The sequence below is a fragment of the Pituophis catenifer genome, unplaced genomic scaffold, assembly GCF_029215685.1.
Source record: "Pituophis catenifer annectens isolate HBS135680 unplaced genomic scaffold, rPitCat1.0.hap2 SCAF_1, whole genome shotgun sequence".
NCBI lineage: Eukaryota > Metazoa > Chordata > Lepidosauria > Squamata > Colubridae > Pituophis > Pituophis catenifer.
The window spans coordinates 321,823,920-321,850,354 of NW_027256881.1; the positions used below are offsets into that span (position 1 = coordinate 321,823,920).

At 35.9% G+C, this 26,435-nt stretch overlaps 1 protein-coding gene across 9 annotated transcripts in view; it reads left to right on the forward strand.

Annotated features, from left to right (window-relative positions):
- Positions 1-24,959, forward strand: part of KTN1 (kinectin 1) — an 87,249-nt gene extending 62,290 nt beyond the window's left edge. For 4 of the 9 annotated variants that reach the window (XM_070942609.1, XM_070942617.1, XM_070942626.1 and 1 more), the window contains 19 exons: positions 55-123; positions 1,637-1,674; positions 3,061-3,151; positions 3,234-3,271; positions 3,690-3,780; positions 3,862-3,930; positions 5,353-5,390; positions 7,805-7,895; positions 10,843-10,929; positions 14,102-14,191; positions 14,530-14,610; positions 15,887-15,976; positions 16,075-16,167; positions 17,505-17,588; positions 17,830-17,913; positions 20,080-20,163; positions 21,996-22,088; positions 23,224-23,332; positions 24,195-24,959. In XM_070942609.1, the coding sequence (XP_070798710.1) occupies positions 55-123; positions 1,637-1,674; positions 3,061-3,151; positions 3,234-3,271; positions 3,690-3,780; positions 3,862-3,930; positions 5,353-5,390; positions 7,805-7,895; positions 10,843-10,929; positions 14,102-14,191; positions 14,530-14,610; positions 15,887-15,976; positions 16,075-16,167; positions 17,505-17,588; positions 17,830-17,913; positions 20,080-20,163; positions 21,996-22,088; positions 23,224-23,332; positions 24,195-24,202 (1,428 nt within the window). In that variant the 3' untranslated portion in view covers positions 24,203-24,959. The other 5 variants (XM_070942635.1, XM_070942654.1, XM_070942610.1 and 2 more) reach the window with 4 other exon arrangements.
- Positions 24,960-26,435: the final 1,476 nt, after the last annotated feature.

Below are 26,435 nucleotides of genomic sequence, written 5' to 3' on the forward strand. Positions count from 1 at the left end.
TCCCATTTTGTGTCGTCTCCATTGTACAATTTTATATGTTTTGTCATTGAAAAGGCTTTGGAACAGGAAATAGAGGCTGTGAAAGAAGAACTAAGAAAGGCCCAGCTTGAAAAGGACACTCAGGTAAAGCCATTATGAGCTAGCAGCTGGGTGTATTTTACTTGGCATTGTTCCTCCCTACACATCTAAGTGCTTCTTTCTTAACTTTCAGTAGAGGCTTAAAAACAATGAATCATATAGGATTGCAGTACTTAATTGTTAATTCAATTTGATTAGGAGTACGTTGCTGAATTTTAAAGAAGGACATGGCCTCCACTAATGTTAAACAGATTTCTATATTTAAAAATAAAATCTTAGAAAAAGCTTATCAGTATGTATGCAATAGGAGGAAGGCATTTCCTAAGATAATATGTCTTGTCTACATCATGTAATTGTTATGAAAACATCATGTAAAAAAATGATAGTTCTAAAGAACAATCATTTTTTTTTGCCATATGCAAATTTAATTCATCAACTCACGGTCCTAACATCATTGTCATCATTGTTCTTATTGTTGACCTACACAGTCAAGGTGATGTAGTGACTATAACGTTAAACTTGGATTGGGAGGGCTCAAAAATAACTGACTATAAGTCAGTTAATCTTTCTTAGCCCAACCTATCTCATTCTCTTTATTGCGGCATAAAATGGAGATTCCATGAAAGCTACCTTGAACTCTTAGAAAAACTGAGAAATATAATAAAGTTTTTTTTTATTTAAAATATGGACCTAGCATTTCCATGAATGATACTTCTGAAGACTCACAGAAATGCTAGAAGAAGAATTTTAAGAAAATTCCAAGAAGAATTTTAAGAAAACAGTTACTCTGAATGGTATCTAGAAATGCCAGTATTGTAATACACTTATATAAATCAATGGCGCAACTCATCTGGAATATCAGTTCTGGTGGTCACAAACCCAAAAAGGATATAATAGAGCTAGAGAAAGTTTAGTAGAAGGCAGTTAAGATGATCAAGGGCTAGAATAACTTCCCAATGATGAAAAATTGCGATATCGTGGGCTTTCTAATCTAACAAGAAGCAACTGAGAGGGGACAGGATTGAGGTGTACGGGATTATACATGGATAGATAAATCCAGCAAGGAAAAACTATTTCAGCCTTCCCAAAATACAGGAAGTGGAGATCACTCAATAAATCTGAATCGTGGAAGAATCAGGATAAAAAGATTCTTTTTTATATTTGTAATTCAGTTTTGGAATTCAGTGCCATGAAGTGTGGTGCTGGCTTAGGGTTAAGGTGAGGGTTAGGATTAGGGTTAGTTTGATTTCTGGAAGTCAAGGGACATATTGTTTCAAGACCTTTTCATTATTGCCCATTATTTCTTTTGTCTTCCAGAACACAATGTTTTTAGTCCTACAAAAATGCTCTTTTTCTAAAATAGTCTGACTGCATTTAATTAAATTCCCAAGAGTAACATTTTACAGAAGTGTCAAAGTATTCCAAAAGACAACTGTATATATTTGATATTAGCACTGTATTATGGCTTGCTATTGTATTTCCCACTCCTTGGACTTATAGTTTATCATCATTTTGCACATTTCTTTTGACTACCTATATGTGTATTTTTTTCTGTTAGGTCACATTTGTTCAGGAGGTTGAAGATCTTCAAAAACAGTAAGTGTTTCTGATAACAAGAATTTAGGTGTTTTCTAGCAGTCCTTGTTAATAGAACGTTAATAGAATATAGTTCTAATTTTTATCATGTTTATCTTATTATAAACAGTTGTTGCATAATTTAGAATTGGAAAACTATGGTAAGGCTTATCAAAAGTCTCTGATTAGAGGTTAAGTAACTAAAATTGAAGTTATTATTTTAACAGCAAATAAAGATATTAAAACAACTGCAATTGGCTGTTGGTCAGGATATTTAATCTACCCCTTCTGGAAATTAGGTACTACAAGAAGGAAAAGTATGTCATGTGTGACTGGCTGAAGAGATGCCAAGAGAGGCTGCAGCAGCACCTCTTTTGAAGACATTGACATTCTCCTTCAAGAAAACATTACTTACTTACTTACATTACATAACAGTACTTACATTACATAAACAGTCACCCATACCTTCTCCAGTTGCCTAAAAAGCCAAGTGGGGCATGGATCTAATCCAGTGGTAACATAGCTCATACTACAAACCATCTTTTATAGTTCATCAGTTTTGTGAATTTCTCTTTCAGAGCATTGTAATTATAGGAATGCAAGAACTGTAACCCTTGGAATTCCCAAATCAGCACCAAATACAGCAGAGCTGATAAAAGTGATACTAGGCAGTCAGTACAACAGAAATCTCAGCATGTCTTTATAGCCAATCTGTGCACAGGTCCTCATACCCAGTCATTTCTGGGAAACCCCAGGGACAGAGAGCAGATTTCTGATAGGCAGCATCCCTGTCACTGCTCAATCAGAGTTCAGAAATACTTGCCAGGTCTGATAGGCCTACTGTGCTAATAAGAGTGGTAAAGAATACATGAAATCACTGAAATATAAGTGAAATCCAGTTCAAGAAGGGTTTAGGCTTCAGTAGTTCTATTTTCTTTTTAAAAAATAATGATAAAGATTTCCTTCAAACATGGGTTTCTTCTTGTGCTTTTCCTGGCAGTAAATTGGATGTGTTGCCATTGCCTTTTTGTAAGTTTTTTTTTTTTTTTAATTTCCCAGGCTAACCTGTAGCCCTTGTATTTCTGGGACTCTATCATCTAAATACAAATCCAGGTTAATTCTTCTCAGTTTTTCAGCACCTAACTGGACATCATGTGGACTCTTCAAAATACTTACACTGTTAGTTTTGCTGCTTTTTCTTTGCTTTTACCCTACTGTTCTTTGTATTCTGGTGAGATGCTGACCCACATTGCTGGCCTTGTGATCATGCCCTGAATTCAGCATCTGGCTTTTTTGTCTATGAAGACATATAACAATTGCTGTTGCTTTAATTTATTGTCTGCTGTTGATTTATTTAAATAGCCACCCATTATACAAATCTAACTTTTGTCTTGTTCTCTCTTGCAGACTGAAGGAGAAAGAGGAACAGGTGAAGAGTCTAGAAGTATTGTTGAAAGAAAAGGAGAGTGAGATTTCGAAGAATGTAGAATGCCTTCAGGTATAGTTGATGAAACTTAAAACTCAGCAAGTGATTGTAGATACTTTGTCACATTAATTTTCCCCTGTCTCTTTCCTGCTAGGTTTCTGTTGCTACTTCTATTAAAGATCATGAGGCTATGTAAGTGAACAAATGGAACTTCTTCCACCATTATCTATTCTTCCACATTTTGATTTGGGGTAAATTCTTGATGCAGTTGGGGTGTGAATGAGTAAGAGAGACATTTCCTTGTACTTCGTATTGGTTGGACTAGTTTTTTGTATTGGGTGATGCCCTCTTTCTTGAAGACTTGCTCCTATATCAAGGTAGTAAATCTTCAAATGAACAATGAAAGTTTCTAGCACAGTTGGTTGCCAGAGCAGTCAAGCATGACAACCACAATTAGTTGGGAAACTTGAAAAACAATCCTGTCATATAAAATGTTTTCATATAATTCAGCCCTGACTTTGCTTGCTGGCTAAAAGATTCTGTTTTGAGTAATTTGCTGAAGGGTTCATTTTGGTTTTTTTATGAGTAATTTTTTAAACCATGTTCACAGATTGAGAGAGAAACAAGAAGAAGTGCAAGAAATGGCAACATTATTAGATGAGAGGGGAAAAGAAGTTGCTCACCAAAGAAAAGAGTTGCAGGTACCTGTGACAGCTTTAAGAGGAATGGGAGGGGTGTTATGAAGTGGGCACAGAGATTTAAGACATTATCCTCTCTTACAGGCTGTACAGGAAGAGAATAGGTTATTGAGAGCACAGATTCAAGAAATCAAGCATGAAAACAGCAAACAGGTATTTCTCCAGATTACTAAATTTACAGAGTTAAAAAGTGAAACAGTAGATGTATTGCATGCTCTCTGCCTTAAGAGTCACTTTGAATAAAATCAGTTAGCTATTGAAATTACTATCGACCAGGTCTCATGTTTTGGCTAGATAAGGAGAAGGGATTTTCCTGTTCATTTATTGGAATGATGGATCTTACTTTCTAGACTATCATTTTACTCCTGTCAGAGCATGCACTTCAATAATAACCTTTGTCAGGTCTCCATCCTTTCTTAATTTCATCCTTTCTTAATTCCATTGCAGCACCATATGTATGAAATAGGTGCTTGTGTGTAAATTTTAATTTGATCAGGAGCATACAAAATGACATAAGCCTAATACACCTATTTCACTCCTTCAAAACCATCCTCTCAAATCAGGTTGGTTTTAGAGATATGGTGGCTCAGTGGCTTAATGACACTGGAGGTGGTCTCTGTTCCAGCTGTTCAAGTCCTAGCATTGCATGGCAGGGTGAGTTCCCATCACTCACCTCAGCTTCTGTCCACCTAAGAGTTTGAAAGCATGTTCTATGTGAATAAATAAATAGATACCACTTAGATGGAGAGACAGGTTGGTACTCTGTGCAGGCAGTCAGATTCCTGCCAGCTGTGAACTTTCCTGGTTGTGGAACCCATTTATGAAACGGTTCCAGGGAACAAAGGCGGTCTTAGGATGACGCTTCAGGAAGAGCTTCTTGTCTTTCTGGTGTGAAGCCAGTTCATCCTCCTGTAGCATAACTTGGGAAGCATGCAGGTGTGTCCTACAACAGAGCTGGTAAATTGGCAGCCAAACTACTACTCTGAAATAGCATTGTAGTCTCCTGGCTAATGTAACAACTCCATACAACAACAACAACAACAACAACAACACCATGAAGTAGAAGGAGAACAAGAAGGAGCAGGAGGAGGAGGAGGTTTTACCTATTATTAAGACACATTTAAAGGGGCAAAATATGTGTCTTGAGCCTCACAGAGGTTTAAGATACTTATGAACCCATTTTTGCTCTTTGATTTTCCCAAATTTCCCCCAAAGAATTAAACAACAAAAAAGATCCCTCATTCTGACACATCATAATGCTACTGGCCCAGTGGTGCCTTAGAACACCCTAAAGATCAAAATAAAACTTATCAGAAGTAAATTAACTGCAGGAAAATTGAAAGAACACCTCTGTCTTCTGTGGTATCATTAGTATGAAAAGCAGATAAATGTCCAAAGGTAATCCATATATTGCAATAAGTGTTGCTCTAATTATTTTTGTGCAATTTATGTATTGGCTTCCAGGCTCCTGGGAAAAGCCATTTGAGGTGGTAAATGGCTGCATGTCAAATACTGTTAAAGCTGGGGAAGTTTCCATTGCATTTCAGTTAAGTGATTTATGCTCCTCTGTTTCAGGAATCCTTGGTTATCAGGAATGAGCAACTTTCACAGCTGTAAGTTTTTGTTAATTTATTTCAGCATGTCTTTTACATGGGTATAAGCCACAATATTCTTTTCCTGGATGCTGCTTCATTCCTGTTTCCCTTTATTAGTTACTCTTTCCTCAGCAATTCAGCCAAATTGGGTATTCATAGTCTAAATTCACTGGCACATCCTGGAAAGCTTTATAAGCCTTTATATTATGCCTTCCGCCGTGCCCTTAAAACCTTCTTTTTCCAGCAAGCCAGGCTGGCCTAATTTTTTAAGTGTTTTTAATTGTTTGTTTATCGTTTTTAATTAATGGGGCCAAATTTATATTTATCTTTTTAATTGTATTTTAATATTTGTACTTGATGTTTTTACTTGGCTGTTCACCGCCGAGTCCTCAGGGAGAAGGGCGGTATACAAATTCAAAATAAAATAAAATAAAATAAAATAAAATAAAATAAAATAAAATAAAATAAAATAAAATAAAATAATAAAATAAAATAAAATAAAATAAAATAAAATAAAATAAAATAAAATAATAAAATAAAATAAAATAAAATAAAATAAAATAAAATAAAATAAAATAATAAAATAAAATAAAATAAAATAAAATAAAATAAAATAATAAAATAAAATAAAATAAAATAAAATAAAATAAAATAAAATAAAAAATAAAATAAAATAAAATAAAATAAAATAAAATAAATAATAAAATAAAATAAAATAAAATAAAATAATAAAATAAAATAAAATAAAATAATAAAATAAAATAAAATAAAATAAAATAATAAAATAAAATAAAATAAAATAAAATAAAATAAAATAAAATAATTAAATAAGCCTCAACAGAGTTGATACCAAATGTCTCAAGGCAGTGGCCTTGAACACCATTGCTTGAAAAACAATATACAAGTTGTACAGAAATTACTTACCTTCAAATGATAACTGTATTTGTGTTTCCTTGGACATGGTCTGTTTCATTGAAATGAAACATTTTTAAAGGTGTTTAAAAAAAAAACATCAAAATTATTTTTGGCTGTCTAGATATATAATACAAAGATATTGTCCCATCTGTGCTGTTCTGACGATTTGTGTGAGGAAAAATAACCTCCTTGGCATTTAAAAATGCCCCTTTAAAAATTGTTGACTATTTGACATTCACTTATAATACTCCTAGTTTTACCTGTGGTTTTATGTATATTGTAAACAGTTAAGAGACATTGGTTTCTTAGTGGTGCAGAAAGTTTGCATTTTATTTACTTGTGAATAATGGCTTGCACAGTTCATATCCTTTAGAAAAATAAATTCTGCACTCAAAGTGATGTTGCAGTTTTAGATAAACTGTTGCTGGTTTTGCTAAAATACTATTTAGCTATTGACAATTAAATTGTACAAATATGTTAAATGTATTTAATGATAATTGTGTGGCATGTATTATATTTCTATAACATGCTTCCTGCAAAATGCTCAGAAGAATGTTGGTGGGCTCACTTCTTCCTAGTTTTATCCTCACACTCACATGAGGTAAAACAGTTGAGTAATTTGTTGAAAATTACCCAGAGAATAGGCATACAGAGATTTGAATTTGAGTCTCCCTTGATCTTAATCCAATTTGTAAAACCAATTCTGAATGCAAAACATCTCTACTTAAAGGAGACAAATCCATCCTCTGAAAGTAAAATCAAGAGAAACTTTATCACTCAATGCACAGTTGCCATTAATTGTGGTGTCACTTTAATTTTAGTTTGGGCTTCTAGACACAAAATGACTCTTTAGAAAAAGACAGTTAAGGAGAAAAGTGGATAGGGAAGAACATATTTCTTGCATTCTTATTCTCAACAGTCTTAATTTAAAAAACATCAGGTGTACTATGAGAATAAGATGTATTTATGGGGTATATGATATGTTTTCCTCCTACAGTTAGTGGTGATGCATGGAAGAGCAACCCTATGGCCTCTCCTCATTGGGTACAGCTTGGAAAGGAGAGTCAGCCAGTACAGAGAAGAAAAATGCTTTATACTGTCTGTGTCTTCATTTACCAAGTTTTGCATCTGTTTGCAGCACTTCCTTTTTAAGGAAAGCTTTTAAAACTCCATATCCTGACAGAATTGTTGTTGGAGGGCAGAGAAATATTTTAGCAAATAACAGGTAGAGGAAAAAGTTAAGAATAATTAACTTATAAAATAATTTGCAATTGCTGCCTTCTTGCTTCCAATTGAATCCATCAGAAATAGGATTCTTCCTCTACCTACTTTTAAAAGAGCAGATTTTCTAGTTCTCATGATCCAAAGTGGAATCCTGAATATATATCGACAACGGAAGGGGGAGGTCAATTGTCTGTTTTTTCTGTTGAAGAAACAAAAACAGGAGTGTACTTCACAGTCCCTGTCTTACTCCCTTCTACATGGCTGTGACTTTGTCTTTTCTTGTATGGATTTAGCATTTCTGGGAAAGAACAAGAAAACACCAGCCTTCAAAATGAGTTGGGCTCCTTGAAACTTGCAGTGGAGCAACAGAGGCAAAAGAACAATGTAAGTAACTCCTCCCAGAATAACTTTTGGACAGACGGATGTTGAAGGAAGCACTCCTTTTGTACTGAATGTTGTCGTCCTAGAAGATTCCTTGATTACAGCCCCATTTTCCTCAGCATGGCCTGTGGAACTCATAGGAGCTGTAGTCCAGCATGTCTAGAGGATTTCTTACACCGTTTATGTCATGTTTTAATGTACACTTTTATCCGTTGTTTTAACCTGACCATTTTTTATGTTTGAATTTTACTATAAAACACTCTAAGATTATTTTGATGCGAAGTGAAACACAAATGTTTTAAAAGAATATGTATATCTCAGGCCTCCTCTTTCCTCCAGCAGTAAGAGCAGGGTGGCTTTTCAGGGGATAGTCAGAGGGAGATTTTACTCTCCCTTTTATATGATGAAAAGTTTTTGAAAGTATCTGAGAGGGTCCCACTGCTTAGTAAACAAATTTCAGAAGAAGAAAATGAGGTATTTTCTAATTGGCTAAATCAGGGGTGTCAAACTTATGTCGTCACGGCATCGTCACGTGACATATCAGGACTTTTTCCCCACTTCGCTAAACCGGGCAGGGGGGCGAGTTTGACACCCTTGGGCTAAGTGAATTTCTTGAAAGTTGATAGGAAAATGCTTCTGAAAAGCATTACCCATTTTAAAAAAAAGCACCTTGACCAAAGAAGCAAACTTAACACTTATTCATTTCACTGCTCAGAGATCTTTTGGCTTGATTTGAGCATCTGAGAACAGGACAAGAAGCAACAGTAGCTCATTAAAGAGAGATCCTACCTGGAATTACTGAGAAATTTCCTGACAGTGAAAGCAATTAGTCAATGGAACAGCTTGCCTTCTGGAACTGTGGATGTTCCATTACTGTAGGTTTTCAAGAAAAGATTGGACATTCACTTATCCAGGATGGTCCTGCCTTGGGCAGGTGGTTGGACTAGAAGACCTCCATGGTCACTTCCAGCTGCATGATTCATCTTTTCTCTTCAATCTTTCTGTTGCTAAACAAAACTGGAAACACACAGAGCTGTCAAATCTCTTGTTCTATTGGGTGCTGCATAAGGTGCTCTGAAACTTTTCCTTTGGAACTTCCTAAATATTTCTCCTGTCCCTGAAATATATTTCATTTCCTTCCAGCAGTCACCATAAGAGGAAGAGACAATGGATATATAGACTGTATATAGGAATAATTGAATTTGCAAATTTCCTGTTCACTCTTAGAAAGCTATTTTAGGCTTTTATTCTATTAAAAAATTGAAGACAAACTAAAAAAGGTTACTAGAGAGGTTTGTGATATAGGAGAATAAGGATGCCTCCCCTTCAAATCAATACACAAGTGTCAACTTTGGAATTCCATCGAGGAAAATCACTCTCTTATAATGTGACAATCGTTTAAGAAAACAGAATTCTGATTTGAATTTCTCCTTTGATTAATGTGCTGCGGCTTTGTATTTTAGCACAGTTTTGATTATTTTATCAAAATGTGATTGATCACCTTAAACACATAATGGAGTAAAAATTCAAATGCCAAAAAAGTTTAATTCCTAGTTTGTCTTCTGATCCACCCAGTGAAAATAAACTAAAACAGTTTTGGCCTTCCCCTGGTAGCCACCAGAAATTAGGAGAAGAATGTGAATCGTAATCTAATATTCACATCATTGGTTCATCTAGCTCAGCACTTTTTACTCTTGTTGGATCTCCTTTAAAGTGTCCTAATATCTCGAGAGAAGACTGGGTGCTTCTTTTTACACTGTTGGATTACAACTCGCATGAGCCTCAGTCTGCTTATTCAAAATTCAGGTATGAGGTGAGGGTAATTGGAGTCCAGCAATAACTACACTGCCACAGCATTCATCTCCTGTATTATCCTTTTAGATCCTTCTGTACCAAGAAATAGGCCTGAAATTTCCAACACTTAAAATAATTTGCTTTGAGGATGAAGGTTCATTCTCCGAGCTTGTGGGTTGGTTTCTGAATGTTTCGTTACCAGACTAGGTAACATTTTCAGCTGAGTTTAGGGGATGTCAGGTCAACATTCTTCTTTTTATAAGGGCTTCAGGTATGGGTGTGTCACGTTAGGGTCTTGTGATGGGTCACAACCCTAACCCACGCAACACCCCCCCCCAAAAGCAGGTCACCTCCCAATGTCCCTGACCTGATGTAACCTCCTTATCACAAGATCCACTGATGACTCACATCTGACCCTCACAAGACCTTCACTTGACACACAGCTGAAGCCCTTATAAACAGAGGAACACTGACACCGACATCCCCTAAACTCCGCTGAAGATGTTAACTAGCTTGGTAGTGAAATAGTCAGAAACCAACCCACAAGCTCAGAGAATGAACCTTCACCCTCATCCTACACCTGAGCTACAGATATTCGCCACTATTGCATAATTTGCTTTGTTCCTAATATATACTACCTCCCAGCAGTGTTTAAAGTCAAAGCTGATGCTTTGGAGGTTGAAAGCACCTCTTTGAGAAACCCTCCCTGCATTCCTTCAAATGACACTAAATTTTCAGTGGTGTTCTGTTTGGGTTAATTTCTAGAGTATGCAGCCAACTTAGTGGGTACCTGATCTAGCGTATGTATGCTTGTCAGTATGCATGTATGTATGCTGATAACTTTTGAATATTTCTCCATTTTCTTCTTTACAAATGCAGTCAAAGTATGGAGGGGGAGGTTCCTGTTCATGATGCCATTATGGCCCTAAAATCAGAAATAGATGCTTTTTTTTTTTTTGCTTTTGAATTTTTTGCCATATCAACGCTCTGTCTTTTTAACATCACACTTGTCTTTTGCTAGTATGCCTCATCTAAACTGAGCACCGACCCATTTTGCAGTGACCCGTGCTCAAATGCAAATGCTCGCTCTTTGAGGTGAAAGCAGAAATCGTTTTATTTTGGCTGAACTGAAACCATTCTTTCTAAAAACGATTAGGACCTTCGAATGAAAAACTGGAAAGCAATGGAAGCATTGGCCTCAACTGAAAAATTGCTGCAGGACAGAGTGAACAAGACTGCCAAGGTTGTAATGCTAATTGCTAGAAACAATGCATTAGCTAGAAGTGATTCTGCAGCCGCCTTCTAAAATCAAATGGAAGCATTTAGCTTTTACTGCAGTTTTTAAATACACTCTTTTGAATCCTTCCTTTCTTTCTTCCTCCCTCCCTTTCTTTTCTCCATGTACTTTCACCTTTGCTTCTGCCTGTCATCTTTATACCCCTCTTTTTCTTTCTTTCTTTAAACCTTTAATTTGTGAGCATGCTGCTTATTTTGGTTTTGCTTGGGACAGATGCTAGAGCTGTAGGGCTGTGATGTTTAGTCTGCAGAGTGATGATCTGCCACCCTCTTGGTCATTGAAAATTTCTCTTGTTTTGTGCTGAAAGGAACTCTGTCATAAAAGAACTGCCCGTAAGTTTTTTTTAAAGACATTTTTTTACTTCTATTATATAACACCTTTGAAATTTAACACTCAATCCAGTGTCCCAGTTGTCTGGATAAAATTTAATACCCGTAGATCTTCCTGGGAGCATTACACACACAGACTCCCACTGATATTTCAAAGTGCTTAACTAGGACCCAGTTATGTCCATGTTAAATTTATCATAGGGACTCCTAGTTCATTTTAATAGGACCAGATTCAGGTTTGCCACATCCTGATTTTTTTTGTAGAATTGTAGCTAATTGTGCTGAACTACAATCCCCATAATCCACAACCAAATGTTCCATAGTATTTGTTTGGTGAGGATCATTTGGATTATATTGCACGATCTGGTGTATGCTAGGTTGAGGAAGCAGTTTAAACTATTTTGTACATTTCTGTTAGCAAGTCTCCTGTTATGCTTTCAGCCAAACTAGCAGTTCTTTTCTATATATTATTTTTAAATACACTGATTTATATTTTTGAAAAAAAAACCTTAATATATTCACAGTCTCCAGAAGAGTAATCATGCTGATTCTTTTGCATAAAAATGATAATCCTGGGGTACAAACTATACCTTACAGTATGATGATGAAGTGGACTGGCTGATCCACAAAAGCATACAGAATAATAAATTTGTTAGTATATAATGTGGTGCAAGATTTGTCATTTTTAATCCCATGACATAATCCATAAATTCAAGTTGTTTTGAAGCAGCACTTACCTAGCTGACAAATAAACTGCTAGGAAGAACCTCTCCTAAAAAAAAAATTAAAGAAAAGTTTTGGCAGGCATTTGTTGCAATGCTTATGGAGTTTTCTGGAGTTGAGTTACAGGATAGAGCAGGTAGGGTCTTCAACTTTGGTGAACGGTGGCAAAATAAAACTTCAATAAGTCACAGAGACCTTGAACAGCTGGCAGATCTGTGGACAGAGAAGTTCATCTTTTGTGGAATCTGAATATTTGCAGCCCGCCTAGTGGGAAACAAACAGTTTCTGTTTCTGAATCTGTCTGAAGAACATTGCTTTAAATCCATGGACTATACTTTAAGACCAGCCATGGCTTTCCCACCTGCCCTTCCATTCTGCTCTGTTGCAGAGCAACAAGTGGAAGGAATAAATGATGGTTGCTTTTTGATCTTTGAAATCCTTGAACCTTCTTCTTTTGGCCAGATTATTCATCCAAGAAACAAAAAATGCTGGCCAGCTCTGTCAACTTTATATAGTATTCTAGGAAAACAAAAGCAGCAGAGAGAAGATGCCTCTTGAAGTATGTGGTGAAAGACAGTGAACATATTTTGCCCTGACCCGTAAAATATAATTTTGCTTTGCATTTATTTAAAGAATCAGCAAGCATGCAAACAAGTGGAAAAAGTAGAGTTGTTGTATCCAGAAATATTGCCTGATCACCATCACATTCTGTGGAGCTGTTGGTGCTCTCTGAACTTGGTTGTTTTCTTTTAGACATTTCATTACCAAACTAGGTGACATCATCAGGGCTAGGATGATGATGATCAGCTCTAGAACTGATTATTTACCTAGTTTGGTAATGAAACATCTGCAAGAAAACAACCAAGCTCAGAAGGACCAAGGACTTCACCAGTTCAACCCTGACTACAAATATTCCCTTCCATCACATTCATTTTTGCACCCTGAGGTGCAAACATACATAACACTCTGCTGACAATAGAGTTTTAGATTTTGATTGGTTAAGTGACCATAAACTAGAAACCTGGGGTCAGAATGCTGCCTTCTTAATTTTAAGTGAGTTTAGCTGCCTTTGCTTACAAGAGGAAGCAAACAGGAACTACCAGCATTCTGTTCTGCTGTTACAAAAGAAACTAGAGTCTCAGCCGAGGGTCAAACAGTGGTACACACACGTGTGTGTAAGCCACTCGTAACTGTTCAAGTGTTTTAGCATAATAAACAAATGAATTTGGAAGGCTCTGGTCACTTTTGAAGTGATAATTGAGTTTTCTAATAACAGCTGTATTTCCAATGCAATACTGCATGGAATTTTCGTAGAGGGACTAAAGTGGATAAGGGAGGGAGAAGCAGAAAAATGAATGTCGCTTGGGAGCCAGCTTCCTACAATTGCAATAACAAAATTGTTTCCTAATAATGGCATAACTGCTATGGAAATAATCTGGAATATTTGCAGTTAGTTCCAGAATTGCCTGAGCCTCTCAAAATACAACCCATATAGTATTGCTTAATTAATTGAGCCTTAATTCAGTTATGCATAAATATTCAGTCCTGCTTTAAAGGATCAGCAAGCATGCAAATAAGTGGAAAAAATAGAAAAGTTGTTGTATCCAGAAATATGCAAGGTGGAATAATATTGTAATACAATTCTTTTGAGGGGGCCAGCATAGAACAACTTAATTGTTATCAGACTATGATAAAGATTTTTTTCAAACTAGCTTGAGTAATAAATTTCTTCCTGGCACCCATTTAAGATTCCCCTCTACCATCTTTTTAAAAATCTCTATGTTAAACTCTCCAAATGTAAGTTGATGATTATTATAGTTTTCATCTGCTTTAAACCTTATATAACCTTTATATTAAATATATATGCATATATAAAACTTTTAATTTTAAAGCAAATCATTCCATGTTCTAAGTGCAAGGGCAGCAGATGAAATCATTTTTGCTCCTTAGAATCAGTAGTATTAAACTGAGACTATTTAGGCCAAGAAATTGAGATTGATGTGACATCTTGGTAGAAGATTTATACTTATTTTATCTTTTTTTTTCTTTCACTTTTATCAATCCAGGAGAGTCAACAACACGCAGAGGCTGTTGAAGCAGAGATGAGAAACATATTGCAGAAGCTATTTCCCATAGTCTCTCTTCCTTCCACTTTGGTAAGATTAACATTTGTTTAATTTTATCAAATGGGTAATCATATTTAAAGTGAGACTGATTTCTAAGACAATATTGAAGAGTGAAAAAAATGGATTTGCTAATGTGACCTTAGTTCTCTTGTTAATTATAATTAGCTTTGGCTGGTTCACTTCTACTACCTGGCAAAATTGTGTCTTCAAAGACTGCGAAGTTCTAAGTTGCTATTCTGTACATACCATTCAAGACTCTAGTTACCTGGCTGTGCTAGTTAATTATTTATTAATTATTTATTAATTAGTTAATTAGAAGTGCTACTTATTTATTTCCAAATTCTTTTAATGTGCTTTTTCATACTCAGAGTCACAGTGAATGGATGCGTGGATTTGAAAAAGCAATAAGAGAACATACAAAAGAGACTTCTCGACCTGATGACATTAAGGTTGGTGCAGACTGGATATGAATTTAGTTTTAGTTAAGTAGTTTTTTTAATGTCAGGGTTTTTTTTTATTCTGGAGAGCAGAGAGAAAACTGATGTTCTGTGCTTGAGAATTAACTGGTAATATTTTGAGATTTGATTGACAATAGGTAACACCAAGATTAACCTTACTATTTGTCCCACAAGTGTTTCCCCAAAGTTCTTTAATGTTTTGAATGATTACATTTCTGCAGAGCCTAATTACAGAATTGGTTGTCCTCTGCAGAATCCTGAGCTTTCAGATTTGACTGAACAAAACATGAAAAGCAGACAGTTTTTGTAGAACAACAGAAGCATGAAACCTTTGCTACTGAAATTTAGCAATATTGCATTCTGTTGATCCAATCTAAATCCAATTCAAAAATATGATTAAAGCATGGGTTGCTACAAATGTGGCTCTTTCCTTAGACCTGTGGCAAAAATGATTTACAACCCTTTTCTTCTTTGTCTTTGTTCCCATCTGGGTTTGTTTTCTCTGCCAACTTTGTTTCTTTAGTGTTCAAGTTTTTCATTGGCATTATAATTTCAATATAGTTTGAGTTGGTTGAGGAAATAAATTATTGTCCTTCTTAGTTTGTTGTCATTTCATAAATTTATGTTGAATTCATATTCTATTATTATCTGTGTCACCTGTGACCTATCCAAATTCTTAAAGGAACAAGTGTGAAAGAAAGAAATAAAAAACAACATCTTGTTTTCAAATATGTGTATATGGGGGGATGTATAACTCTCAGCACAAGAAGCATTTTGTAATAGCAAACACAAACAGCTAATTTAATGTGAGATGCTAGAATTTTGTCAAAGGAAATATAGCATAAAATCAAAAAGAAGAGCTGATGGCAGAGAGACATAATCACCACTGGTTTTCTTATTTACCATGATTAGAAAGATTTAAAGTAGGTAAAATAATTTGTTTTTGAACATTGTAAGGTTGAATTTGAAATAGAATTGTATACAAATGATGAACATGTGATTGCTAAATAGATGTGAGTTGCTTGAAGAAATAAATAACATTCCTCCTAGTTTGTGGTCACTCCCTAAACATATATTGAATTCATATTCTATTATTATCCCTGTTCTATTATTATCATCCCTGCTACCTGTCCAGATTGCTTAGTTGTGCAGAATCCATAGCTAATGGAACTTTCAAAACGTAGCCATATAGCATTTCACTGGAATAAAGAGGTCTCTCCCTTGCATTCTGTACATTATATCCATGGAATCTTTTTAATCATTATAGGTCATGGAACAGAAGTTGAAAGAGGCGGATGAACTACATGTCATGTTGCAGCAAGAATGTGAGAAGTACAAAGTTGTCCTTGCAGAGACGGTAGGAAGGAGCTTTATAAAATCTGGCTATATTCGATAATATTTCTTCTGCCTCAATTTCTTGTGAGCATCAACATAACTGAAATTTTGTATTACTAGGAGGGAATCTTGCAAAGGCTACAGCGCAGTGTAGAAGAAGAAGAGAGCAAATGGAAAATAAAAATTGAAGAATCACAGAAGGAACTACAGCAGGTATTTTTAAAAAATCCAGTATTCATGCTGAAAATAGTTGGGAGCTAGTTAGAGCCTATATTCAGCTGTTAACTGAAAATATTCTTACAGTGTTTAATTATTGTATCAGTCTAGAAAAAATACAGCTTTCCTCTCCGTATAATAATTCTTAATATAATGATAAAATGAAAGATACAAATGAAAACTGTCTGAAGGAGTCATTAGGCAGACACCGGTAAACCCAAACTGATACATAAGATTATCAGACAATTGATTATTTAATTTATGGATCAACACAACTGTTTACCCTTCCATTAATTGATTCAGATTTCTCTGTAATTGCTACTAACTTAAAAGAAAATAAAGTTGATTTTTGCCCTAAGAGTTCATAGCTACACTGATGTAGAAAGAATAACAGAATTGGAAGGGACCTTGGAGGTCTTCTGGTTCAACCCCCTGTTTAAACCGGAGATCCTATACCTTTTCAGACAAACGGTTGTCCACTCTCTTCTAAAAAACCTCCACTGAGGTTAACTGGTTAATTGTTCTAAATGCAAAGAAATTTCTCCTTATTTCTAGGTTGGTTCTCTCCTTGGTTAGTTTCCATCCAGAATGTTTAACCTCTCTTATCGCCACAAAAATATCTGAACCTGCACACATACCCACACTCAGATTCACTCTTTCCTCCTTTGCCTGTGCTCTAGACATTACATTTGCTGCTTTATCTTTCAGAGGCCCTCCACAAATGGGAGGGGACACTTGGGGCTGACAGGGGACACTCAGGAGTTATTTCATGAAGGGCCCACCTGACCTTCTGTTGCCAGCAGTGAATGATGCCCTCAATGAGCTCACCTGTCAGATTGTCAGAAAACTAAATATATGGATACATTATAGTTGATTCAGCTAGGAATACAATATGTGTCTGGATGTACTGTTCTTTCTTTGTCCTACCTCTTCTTTTGGAAACCGTTTCCTCCCCTGTATGCATTAGGAAATTCATTCAGGTCTTCCCAGTAAGACAGGTTATCAAAGCAAGACCTAGTGAACCAGTCTACAACCCAATGATTAAATAGCAATTGCTTTGCTATCAGTTTTTAAACATGGCTATTTAATGAAAAAATTAGCTACATGATTAGAATTATTATGAATAAATTCCTCAGTTTTTATATTCAATAAAGTGCAGACAGTAATTTAAAGATAAAAATTATTTGAATGAAATTATAAAATTGGATAAAGTTGGATATCATTTAGTGTATGTGTGTGTGTAGAGAGAGAGAGCAGGAGGGAAAGAGGTAGAAAAGGTCAGATCAGACTTGAAATAAAATGTGTGATTTGTGGACTGCCTGTTTCTTTTGTAGCTTAAAAAGGAACGAGAACATTTGGAACATGAATTGGAAAAAGCAGAAATAGAGCGATCAACATATGTTTCAGAAGTCCGAGAGGTAATGTACTTATTGAACTATTGAAGCCAGATTTGCTTTCTGTCACATGTACATATTTACCAGGAAGTATGAATATTTAGTTCGCCCAAACATGAAAAACTTGCTCATCCAATGATCTGGGAGATTTTTATGTTTTTAAATTCATTTAATACATCAAAATAAATTATATTAATGGCTGAATAAAGGGTCAGTTGGGAACCTATGGTAATGCATCCTAAAGCCTCTGAAAACTTCATTTCAGCTTAAAGATCTCTTGACTGAATTGCAGAGAAAACTTGATGACTCATATTCTGAAGCAGTAAGGCAGAATGAAGAGTTAACATTGGTAAGAGGCCTGTCCTCCACTGACTATATCTGTTGAAAGGTGGAGAAACTTTTCCAAATCCTGTCTGTCTGCTAACCATTTCGACTTAGCTTTTGTCCACTTTAGCCACTTTTATAGCCTTTCTCTGCCTCTTAATAACATGACTAGTGCTTAGTATACCTTTTCATCTGCCTGCCTCTCCCTTGCCTAAAGGATTCATATTTCTATACTTTGTGAATTTGGAACATGGTGTTCACAGAACACAGAGGAACTGGCCTTGGCTGTTGGTATAGGATTGTTTGGAGGAAAACCTTTGGTTTCATTTGAACTCTGCACTTCCTTTCCTGAAAGGAGTTTTAGTTGCTGAAAAGAAAAAAATGAACAATTCCATCTTGTATGCAAATATGTTAGAATACACAAATGACACCTCGAGAGTTTTATCCAATTCTCGGCATTGGACATTATCAGGATTCACAGAAGAGCAATGAAGATGATCATAGGACTGGAAATTAAGTCTGTGAAGACAGTTGGAGGAATTGGATATATTTAGCCTTGAGACAACAACAGAGTTACACAATGTATTCTTTGTAGTTTCAGAATATAAGAATTGAAATAACAAAGATACAGAGAAATAAATTTCAATGGTAGGAAAGCTTCCTGTGTAGGACCAACTTGATGTTGGAATGAAATACCCACAGGGTAGTAGCCATTCTTTATCAAGTTCAGGCAGAAGAGGTGTAGCAGCTGTTTGTAGGGAAAACATTAATTTGGGCTACCAAACAAAGGGTTGGAACCACTGATTGAAAAATCTACTACCAGCTCTATGGGATAACATGGTTTATTAGCTTAAGGAAGGGGAGTTATTTTTTTAAAATTTCCTTAAAAGCTGACTAAATATGGAGCTTGATACCCAGAGGTGGAGAAAAGAGCATATCTATTTATCAGTCATCTAAAGGGAGTAGACTTCCAACTAAGACTGGAGTGTCTTCCATTTGGTGGAGAAAAACTAAGCCTGAACATAAGAGAGATCAAAAGAAGCAAGCAAATGAAAGATCTCCAATGTACATTAACCTAATGTAAATAGCAAGTGAAAAAGATCATCTCTTTGTTGAACCACATGAATTTGTCATATTTGGGAGCAGTTAGGGAATGACAGACACAAATTACATTACCAATTTTTACTAAAAGATTGACTTAAATGATTTGTAAACCTACAACTAAGAACAGATTTTTGAGTCAATTCTGGAGAATTTATATTTCAGTATCATTTTTAGCGGGCAACTGGTTCCACAAAATCCCCCCCCCCACACACTTCTTTTTTCTGGAGATTATTTTCATCTCTATTTCCACATATTGATTCAGATCCTGAAAACTTACAGAAAACATCTAAATACTGTCTTGGGGAAGGATTCCTCATGTTTTTAAAAACTGATCTGCAGACAACGAAGCAAATCCAAACAAGTACTTCTTCTGATCACTTCATTTGCAGTTTATGGAGAGTTACTTATATAGTGTCCATAATAATAATCTGTGGTCAACTTTAAATCTCAAGACAATACAGGTAGTCCTTGACCTATGACCACAATTGAGCCCAAAATTTCTGTTGCTAAGCAAGACATTTGTGAAGTGAATTTTGCCCTTTTTAAGACCTTTCTTGTCACAGTTCTTAAGTGAATCATTGCAGTTGTTAAGTTAGCAACATGATTGTTAAGTAAACCTGGCTTCCCCAATGACTTTGCTAGTCAGAAGGTCGCAAAAGATTATCATATGACCGCAGGGCAATGCAACCATCATAAAACTGTTGCCAAGCATCTGAATTTTGATCACATGACCATGAGGATGCTGCAATGGTTATAAGTGTGAAAGATGGTCATAAGTCATTTTTACTGTTGTAAATTGAGGATTACCTGTAAAGTATACTTGTAAAAAAACTATTCACTTTCACTAGTAATGCTGACAAGGCATTAAAAATAGTATTTGTTTTAAGATTCTCTCTACTGATTTTAACCTCTTTCGGGCTTTTTTCTTCTTCTTAACTTCTTTGCAAATGGAATTTCCTATCACTCAATATACTTTGTAGTGATTCGTCTTCAGTATGCGTATATTCTTATATGTATATTACTTTACCAGAAACTGCCCCATGCTCGTCTTAAGCATTGTGAACTGACTCTGACTTATCTCTTACAGCTCAAAACCCAGCTGAATGAGACATCATCTAAACTCTTAACTGATCTGGACGAAAGACATCAATTAGCTGCTGATTTGCCAAAGGTAAGGAATCCTATGGTTGATGTTCTACCTTCCTAGGAACATAATGGCCAACCGATTCTGGATGATAGTTCATTTCTCCTTAAAGCACTATCTACAGTCTGGGGTATTGATAGATTCAAGTTAGTCACGGAAATATCCGTTAAGGTTGCTGTGCCAATTCTAGCTCCTCCTGGAAAAGTCATGGTGATCCATACCTCAGTAATCCTCATATTAGTTTATAGCAATGCATTTTATGTGAAGTTGTCCTTACGAAGGTTATTTGGAAATATCAGTTCCAAAATGCTACTTAAAATTAACAGGATGATTAACTCTCAATCTCAAGCCATTGGTTTGAGGAGATCCGATGATCTCCTAGATTCTGCAAAAGTTCCTTCTTGGAGTGTTCCCTTTGAAATATTCTACCTCAGGAAAGTTTGTTGACAACTCTTTATTATTGATTTAATCAGTAATTAATAAAACTTCCTGCCCCTGAACCCAAGTGTTGCAGGACTGCAAAACAAAAAATAACTAGGGCATTAACTGTTGGGCCAAATTGCTTAATATATTTTTAAATTGTTTTTAAATTTTGTATTCTATGTTTTTTATCTATGGCTGTTCACCGCCCTGAGTCCTTCGGGAGAAGGGCGGTATATAAATTTAAATATTAAATTAAATTAAATTAAATTAAATTAATTAAACAGTAAAAGAACATCAAAAAAATCACAACTGCAGACTTTGATTGTTTTTTTTTTTTACTGTTTATAGCCCTAGTTATTTTTTATTTGTTTTGCAATCCTGCAACACTTGTGTTCTGGAGCAAGAATTTTTCTAACAATATGTAGATGAAAGTTTACTTCTCATTGGTTAAGCCCTGTATTTGGGGTTTCGAGGGTTTGTTGTTTGTTTGCTTGTTTGTTTGTTTTGAAACAATGGCTCCTCAGATTAATTCCTACACGGGAAACCAGAGATATTTGACTGGAAACTGTAACCATGGTTAGCTTTCTAGCCTGAGTGAATCTGTGCTTCTAGGACTGTTTGCAAATGTAGTAATTATGCCCACATTTCTTTTTTTAAAGACATTAACTTGAAATAATAAACGCAGTGTACATGAACATTGTCACTTCCTTCCTGTTGCCATTCCTAGTAGTTGCTCATGACACATTCTGATTCAGAGACTTGAGAGTAGAATATTGAAACCCCAGCTCCCATACTCATCTATCTCTCAGTGAGCAATAAGTCAGTGTAATTTTCTTCTCAACCTTTTTTCCCCCCACTGAAATCTGTAGTTCAGTCATTGGGAGTTTGGAGAAACGTGCAATACTGGAACATTTCTTGTCATCTTTTCACTGATTAGGCTTGTGATCTAGAATGAAAAATAATGACCTATCTCCATGATAGCAAACCTATGGCACACGTGCCAGAGATGGCACGCAGAACCCTCTCTGCTGGCATGCGCGCTGTCGCCTCAGGTCAGATCTCTGTGATGTTTCTTTCCTGAGCTTCTGTTTCCCTGCAAACGACGGAACAGAAGCTCACGAAAGAAAAAGATCTTACCTCTTGCCATGCTGCTAGTGTTGGGATGCTCCCCCTCCCACCAGCCAGCTGGTCTTCAGGTCTCTGCTGCCCATGCAAGCATGTCCTCGCATGCATTTGCGCGCATACACACCTTTCAGTTTGGGCATGCGCGTGCACGCAGTTTGGGCACTCGGTGTCTAAAAGGTTAGCCATCCCTGACCTATCTGATCCTTTCAAATACTGCATTGTTTGTCCCCTTGACTCCTTCTTTAAAAAGGCTCTGATTATGATTGGATGTTTTAAAGCAATAACTATTTTAATTTTTGGTTTTTTTAAAGGCCCAGGAATCACTGGTGATTCTAGAAAGGGAAATAGGAAAAACTAGTATGGGCCCCGAAGTGATACAGAACAGTGATGTTTGCTCACAGACGGTGAGTATTTTTCTAGATATATAAATAATATGCCTTAGGAAGTGGAGAAACAGAGCAGACAGCCTAGAGGCTGATTTATCCTGTGCATTTTGCTCTGTATCATTTGTGGTCATTGAAGATATTCTATGTCCCACTTTTGCATGGTTTTCATTTGCTTGGCATAAGGGGTCCACTGCAATCTCTATAGAAAACTGGTATTTGGGTTGTAGAAGCCATTGGAGATTTGGTTTAGAAGTCTATAGATGTTGTATATTTTTATTTACTTAGTTAGTTTACTTTAGTTCAGTTTAGGCACCACCTTGACTCCAAATCAACTGTAATTGTACTATGATCTTGCAGCTTCTTTGGTACATGTCTTCATGGGGCTGGCCAGTAACTATAGACCAGTGTTTTTCAAACTTGGCAATTTTAAGATGCGTGGACTTCAACTCCCAGAATTCCCTAGCCAACATGCTGGCTGTGGAATTCACATCTTAAAAATTGCCAAGATTAAAAAACACCGCTATAAAGGCTATTATATCCTGCCACCAGATGGCAGACTAATAATGTCCTGGCAAGTACTATAAACACATTTTGGAAACCTTAGAGATAACTGGAAAGTTTTTTGCTTTGTTATTGTTGTTATGTTTATTATTATTATTATCTAGTTTTTATTATATGTACCTGGGTTATTCTGGTTTAGGACACCACTAAACATGTGAAGCCTCATACAGTGAAAAAAATAAAAACATTCACATGAAAAGGTAGCACATCAAAGAGATCTGATCTAGTATAGTTGTCCATGACATTGTTTTCTAATTGAATTTTTTTTTTCAATAAAAAAGCTGGCCACACTGGGTGGGAGGAGTTTAAAGAGTTTCTGAAGTGACTATCCAAAACGTTTCAAGGCCAAGAAATCTGAGCAAATGCTCCCATTGCTTGTCCTGGAGAGCCCTTTGGCCATGATGTGAAACTTGTGTAGAACAGCTGAATGAAGGTTCAATGAAGATTCTTAGGAAGACCCTATCTAAGGGGTGAGGCAGATTGAGGCTTTGACTAAGTATCTAGCTCATATCCTAAAATTAATTGTTCAGTTGCTTTGGCCACCTCTGCTTCAAAGTTTCTAATACTTTCTACTTTCTTCCATCCCTTTCAGGCCGGTCCAGATAATGTGAATCTAATTCAAGATATTGTCCATCTTAAGCAGCTTCTTGCATCAGTTGGCCAAATGCTCACAAAGGGAAAAGAACAGTATCAGCTATTAGGTAGGAGAATTTGAGTCTATTTTCCTAAGATGGACTTAAGCAGGAAGGCAAAAGTAACTGGTGAATTTTTTAGTTGATCTGTAGGCAGCAGTAATCAAATCATAGAAGCTTGCAGCCTCGCATTTTGGCTGAAATACCATTGTGGATTATTTCTCTTTACAAAATAACACGGAAGAGTCAATGTAGATCAGCCTTCCCCAACCAACAGCCTACAGAAATATTGAAATTGTCATTTTCAAAATTCTCAGTAGCATTCCCATGGATTTGTATTTACCCTTTGCAGCTGCTTTTACTGCTCTCGTACAGGACAAATATTTTTTCACAGCTGTGATTTTAATGATTATTTTCATTCTGGGATAACAAAAATCTTGTTTATAAATGTAATATGGAATTTGGATTCTCAATTGTCCTCTTTACAAAGTTAATTTTCATTAATTCTGTTTAGTAAATTCTGAATTTGGGCTTACTTAGTACTTTTTTTTTAGCTTTAAGAAAACTATATATGCTGAATATTGACTTTTTTCCTCCCTGAAAAACCTCTTATTTTTAAAAACCTCCTGATTCTTAGTAGATAACAGAACCAGATTCCCCAAAATATGACATATTTTTCTGTTATTTTTAAAAATAAAAATAGTTTGCCATAGTGACTACCTTATCCTTAAGCTTATCTTTTTATTTTGTTTTGTTTTTGTTTTGTTTTGCTTCTCTTTTGCAGAATGAAATCATGGGGAGATCGTTTAATTTGGGGGTAGCAGAAGGCAATGTATTTTATATTTTGCCAAATTAAAGCCTTATTTATGTGTTCACCCTTTCTACTTCGTCAAACACTGAACAGAGTTTTGTCTTTTCTACTCTTTGTTAGACTACTGATTTAAACAAGATGATGAAGAAGATGACTCTGCAGACACCTCCAGAGTTTAGTTTTATAATAAATAAATTTAAATAAACCGGTTTGGATAATTAGAGCTTTACATTCCTGGAGCTACAGTAAACGTGTAACCTTTTATCTTTACTACGCTCAGTAAAACTCATTCACATACACAGAGACACGCACGCACCCTTGACATAGTGGTAGCAGCAGCAGCAACAATAACATTTTAATACTGACAGCCTATGCTGTTTTACTTAGATACAGTTTGGGAGTAGCAGCTCGTAACTTCTACCTGAAGTAAACACTCCTCCTCCCTACTCTCTCTTTTTTGGGTTGCTAATGTAATCAGTTTTTGTAATGGTGTCAGCAAATAAAGGGATGCTTACTACTCAAACTGTACTGTTATGTTCTTGATTTGGAATTCCCTAAAGAAGACCTGTAAAATTTTCCATGCTACTATATAAAAACAGTGCGTTGTGACAGATAGCACAAGAACCTGGTTGGGTTGGGTCAGATCACAGGTTTTCCTGTTCCTGCATCAGGTGTCATAGACGGGACAATCTCTGGGAAGCCTGGAAAAAAGAAATCATAACTAGCAGCTACTGATTGTCTTACTCTCCGTTAATTCTGCTTCCTTTTTAGACCCTTCTGAATTGGGGCCCTCACCACACCTTGTTCTAACCAGTTCTTACTTCTCTTCTAACTTCTGAAAATGCAGTATGTAGAAAAATGTGTCGTGTGAACCTAGCCATCACGACTTGTAAATCATGATTTTAAGGCTGAGCATGTTATGCAAACCCAACGAATTATGGTATTCAATAAATCATAGTGAAAACATGGCATAACATAACGTGTGAACCAAATCACTATTTGCTTTGAATTGCCCACTAATCATAGTAGCTCTGCCTTCTGCTAATGTATGTGACAGAGAGAAACATTTACCTATACTTCAGTTGTGCTGTGCCCAATGTTATTTGCCATGGTTACCTTCTCTTATTGCAATTTGTGTTTTGCCCCTCAAACTGTTGTGTTGCTTCCAATTCCCCTACCATTGTGTTAGCTTTTCTTCAGCACTACCTTACTATTTCTCAGAAGCAGGGTGCACAGCTACTCATAATATTCCAAGTGTGATAAGTTTCCAGATGTTTCAGCTGGCATATATGTATCTCTTATCATTTCTTGTGATGATAAAGTGGAAAGGGTTCTATGTTGTGATGAAATCAAACATTTTTCTTAGTGATGTTCTTTAAATTTATTCCTTTCAAGTAAAAGAAAAGTAATTGAGGTGCCATTAAAAAAATCTGAATTAGAAGCAATATTGCTTAAGAAACACATTTTTGAAAGGAAAATTTGGAATACTTAGTTCCTCTTTCAAATACGTTTTCAGCTAATTAAAGAATTTCTGAAATACATATAGTTCTTAAAACTGATAGGAAAGAACTTTTGTCATTGGTATAAAGATTAATATCTAAAAATAAATAAATTTGGACCCATACATCCAGCAATCATTTAATTGACACTTTGATCGTTTACCCGCCTACACACAGTATATCAATCAAACTGAATTAGATGCTCTGAAGTCAACTCTTCCCCCACAATCAATACATCGGAGATAAGGCATAGCTGCAATTTAGGGAGTGCCCAGATTCACTGGTCCTGATTAAAATTCTCCCCTATTTATTAGACAAAAGGGTCAGAATCTTTGTCATTCATTGAAAGCAACTTTCCTGACCCTTCTCCTTGATCCTTTTGAACTGTATTAGCAGTGAAACATAACAGCATGAGCTGGCACTTCTCAGAAATGTCACTGTATCCCAGCTGAACATGATGAAATCAGCAAATACAGGCTAGGAATTAGCTGAAACAATGCACAATGGAGAAGATATCAAGCACTCCTGTCTGCACATATTTACTTAGTTGTTAAATAGTGCATAGAGATAAGCTTTCCCTCGTGGTCATATAAAAATGGAGATGCTAGCTATGGTTTTTCTTGTCCAATCTCAATTGAGCTTAAATAATGTATCTGGGAATTAATCTATTGCTGAACTGTTGGAAAACATTGGATGGGCTTCAAAAAATTCTGCTGGTGAAATAGTCAAACTATGTAAGGCAAAGTCAAGGCTGTAAAATGTCTTCTTTGCTTTCCCCCTCATTGTTCAGTCATTTTTGTGCTTCAGGTATTCAAGAATAAAAGACTTCCATGAGGGAAAATGGATTGAGTTCAATTGCCCA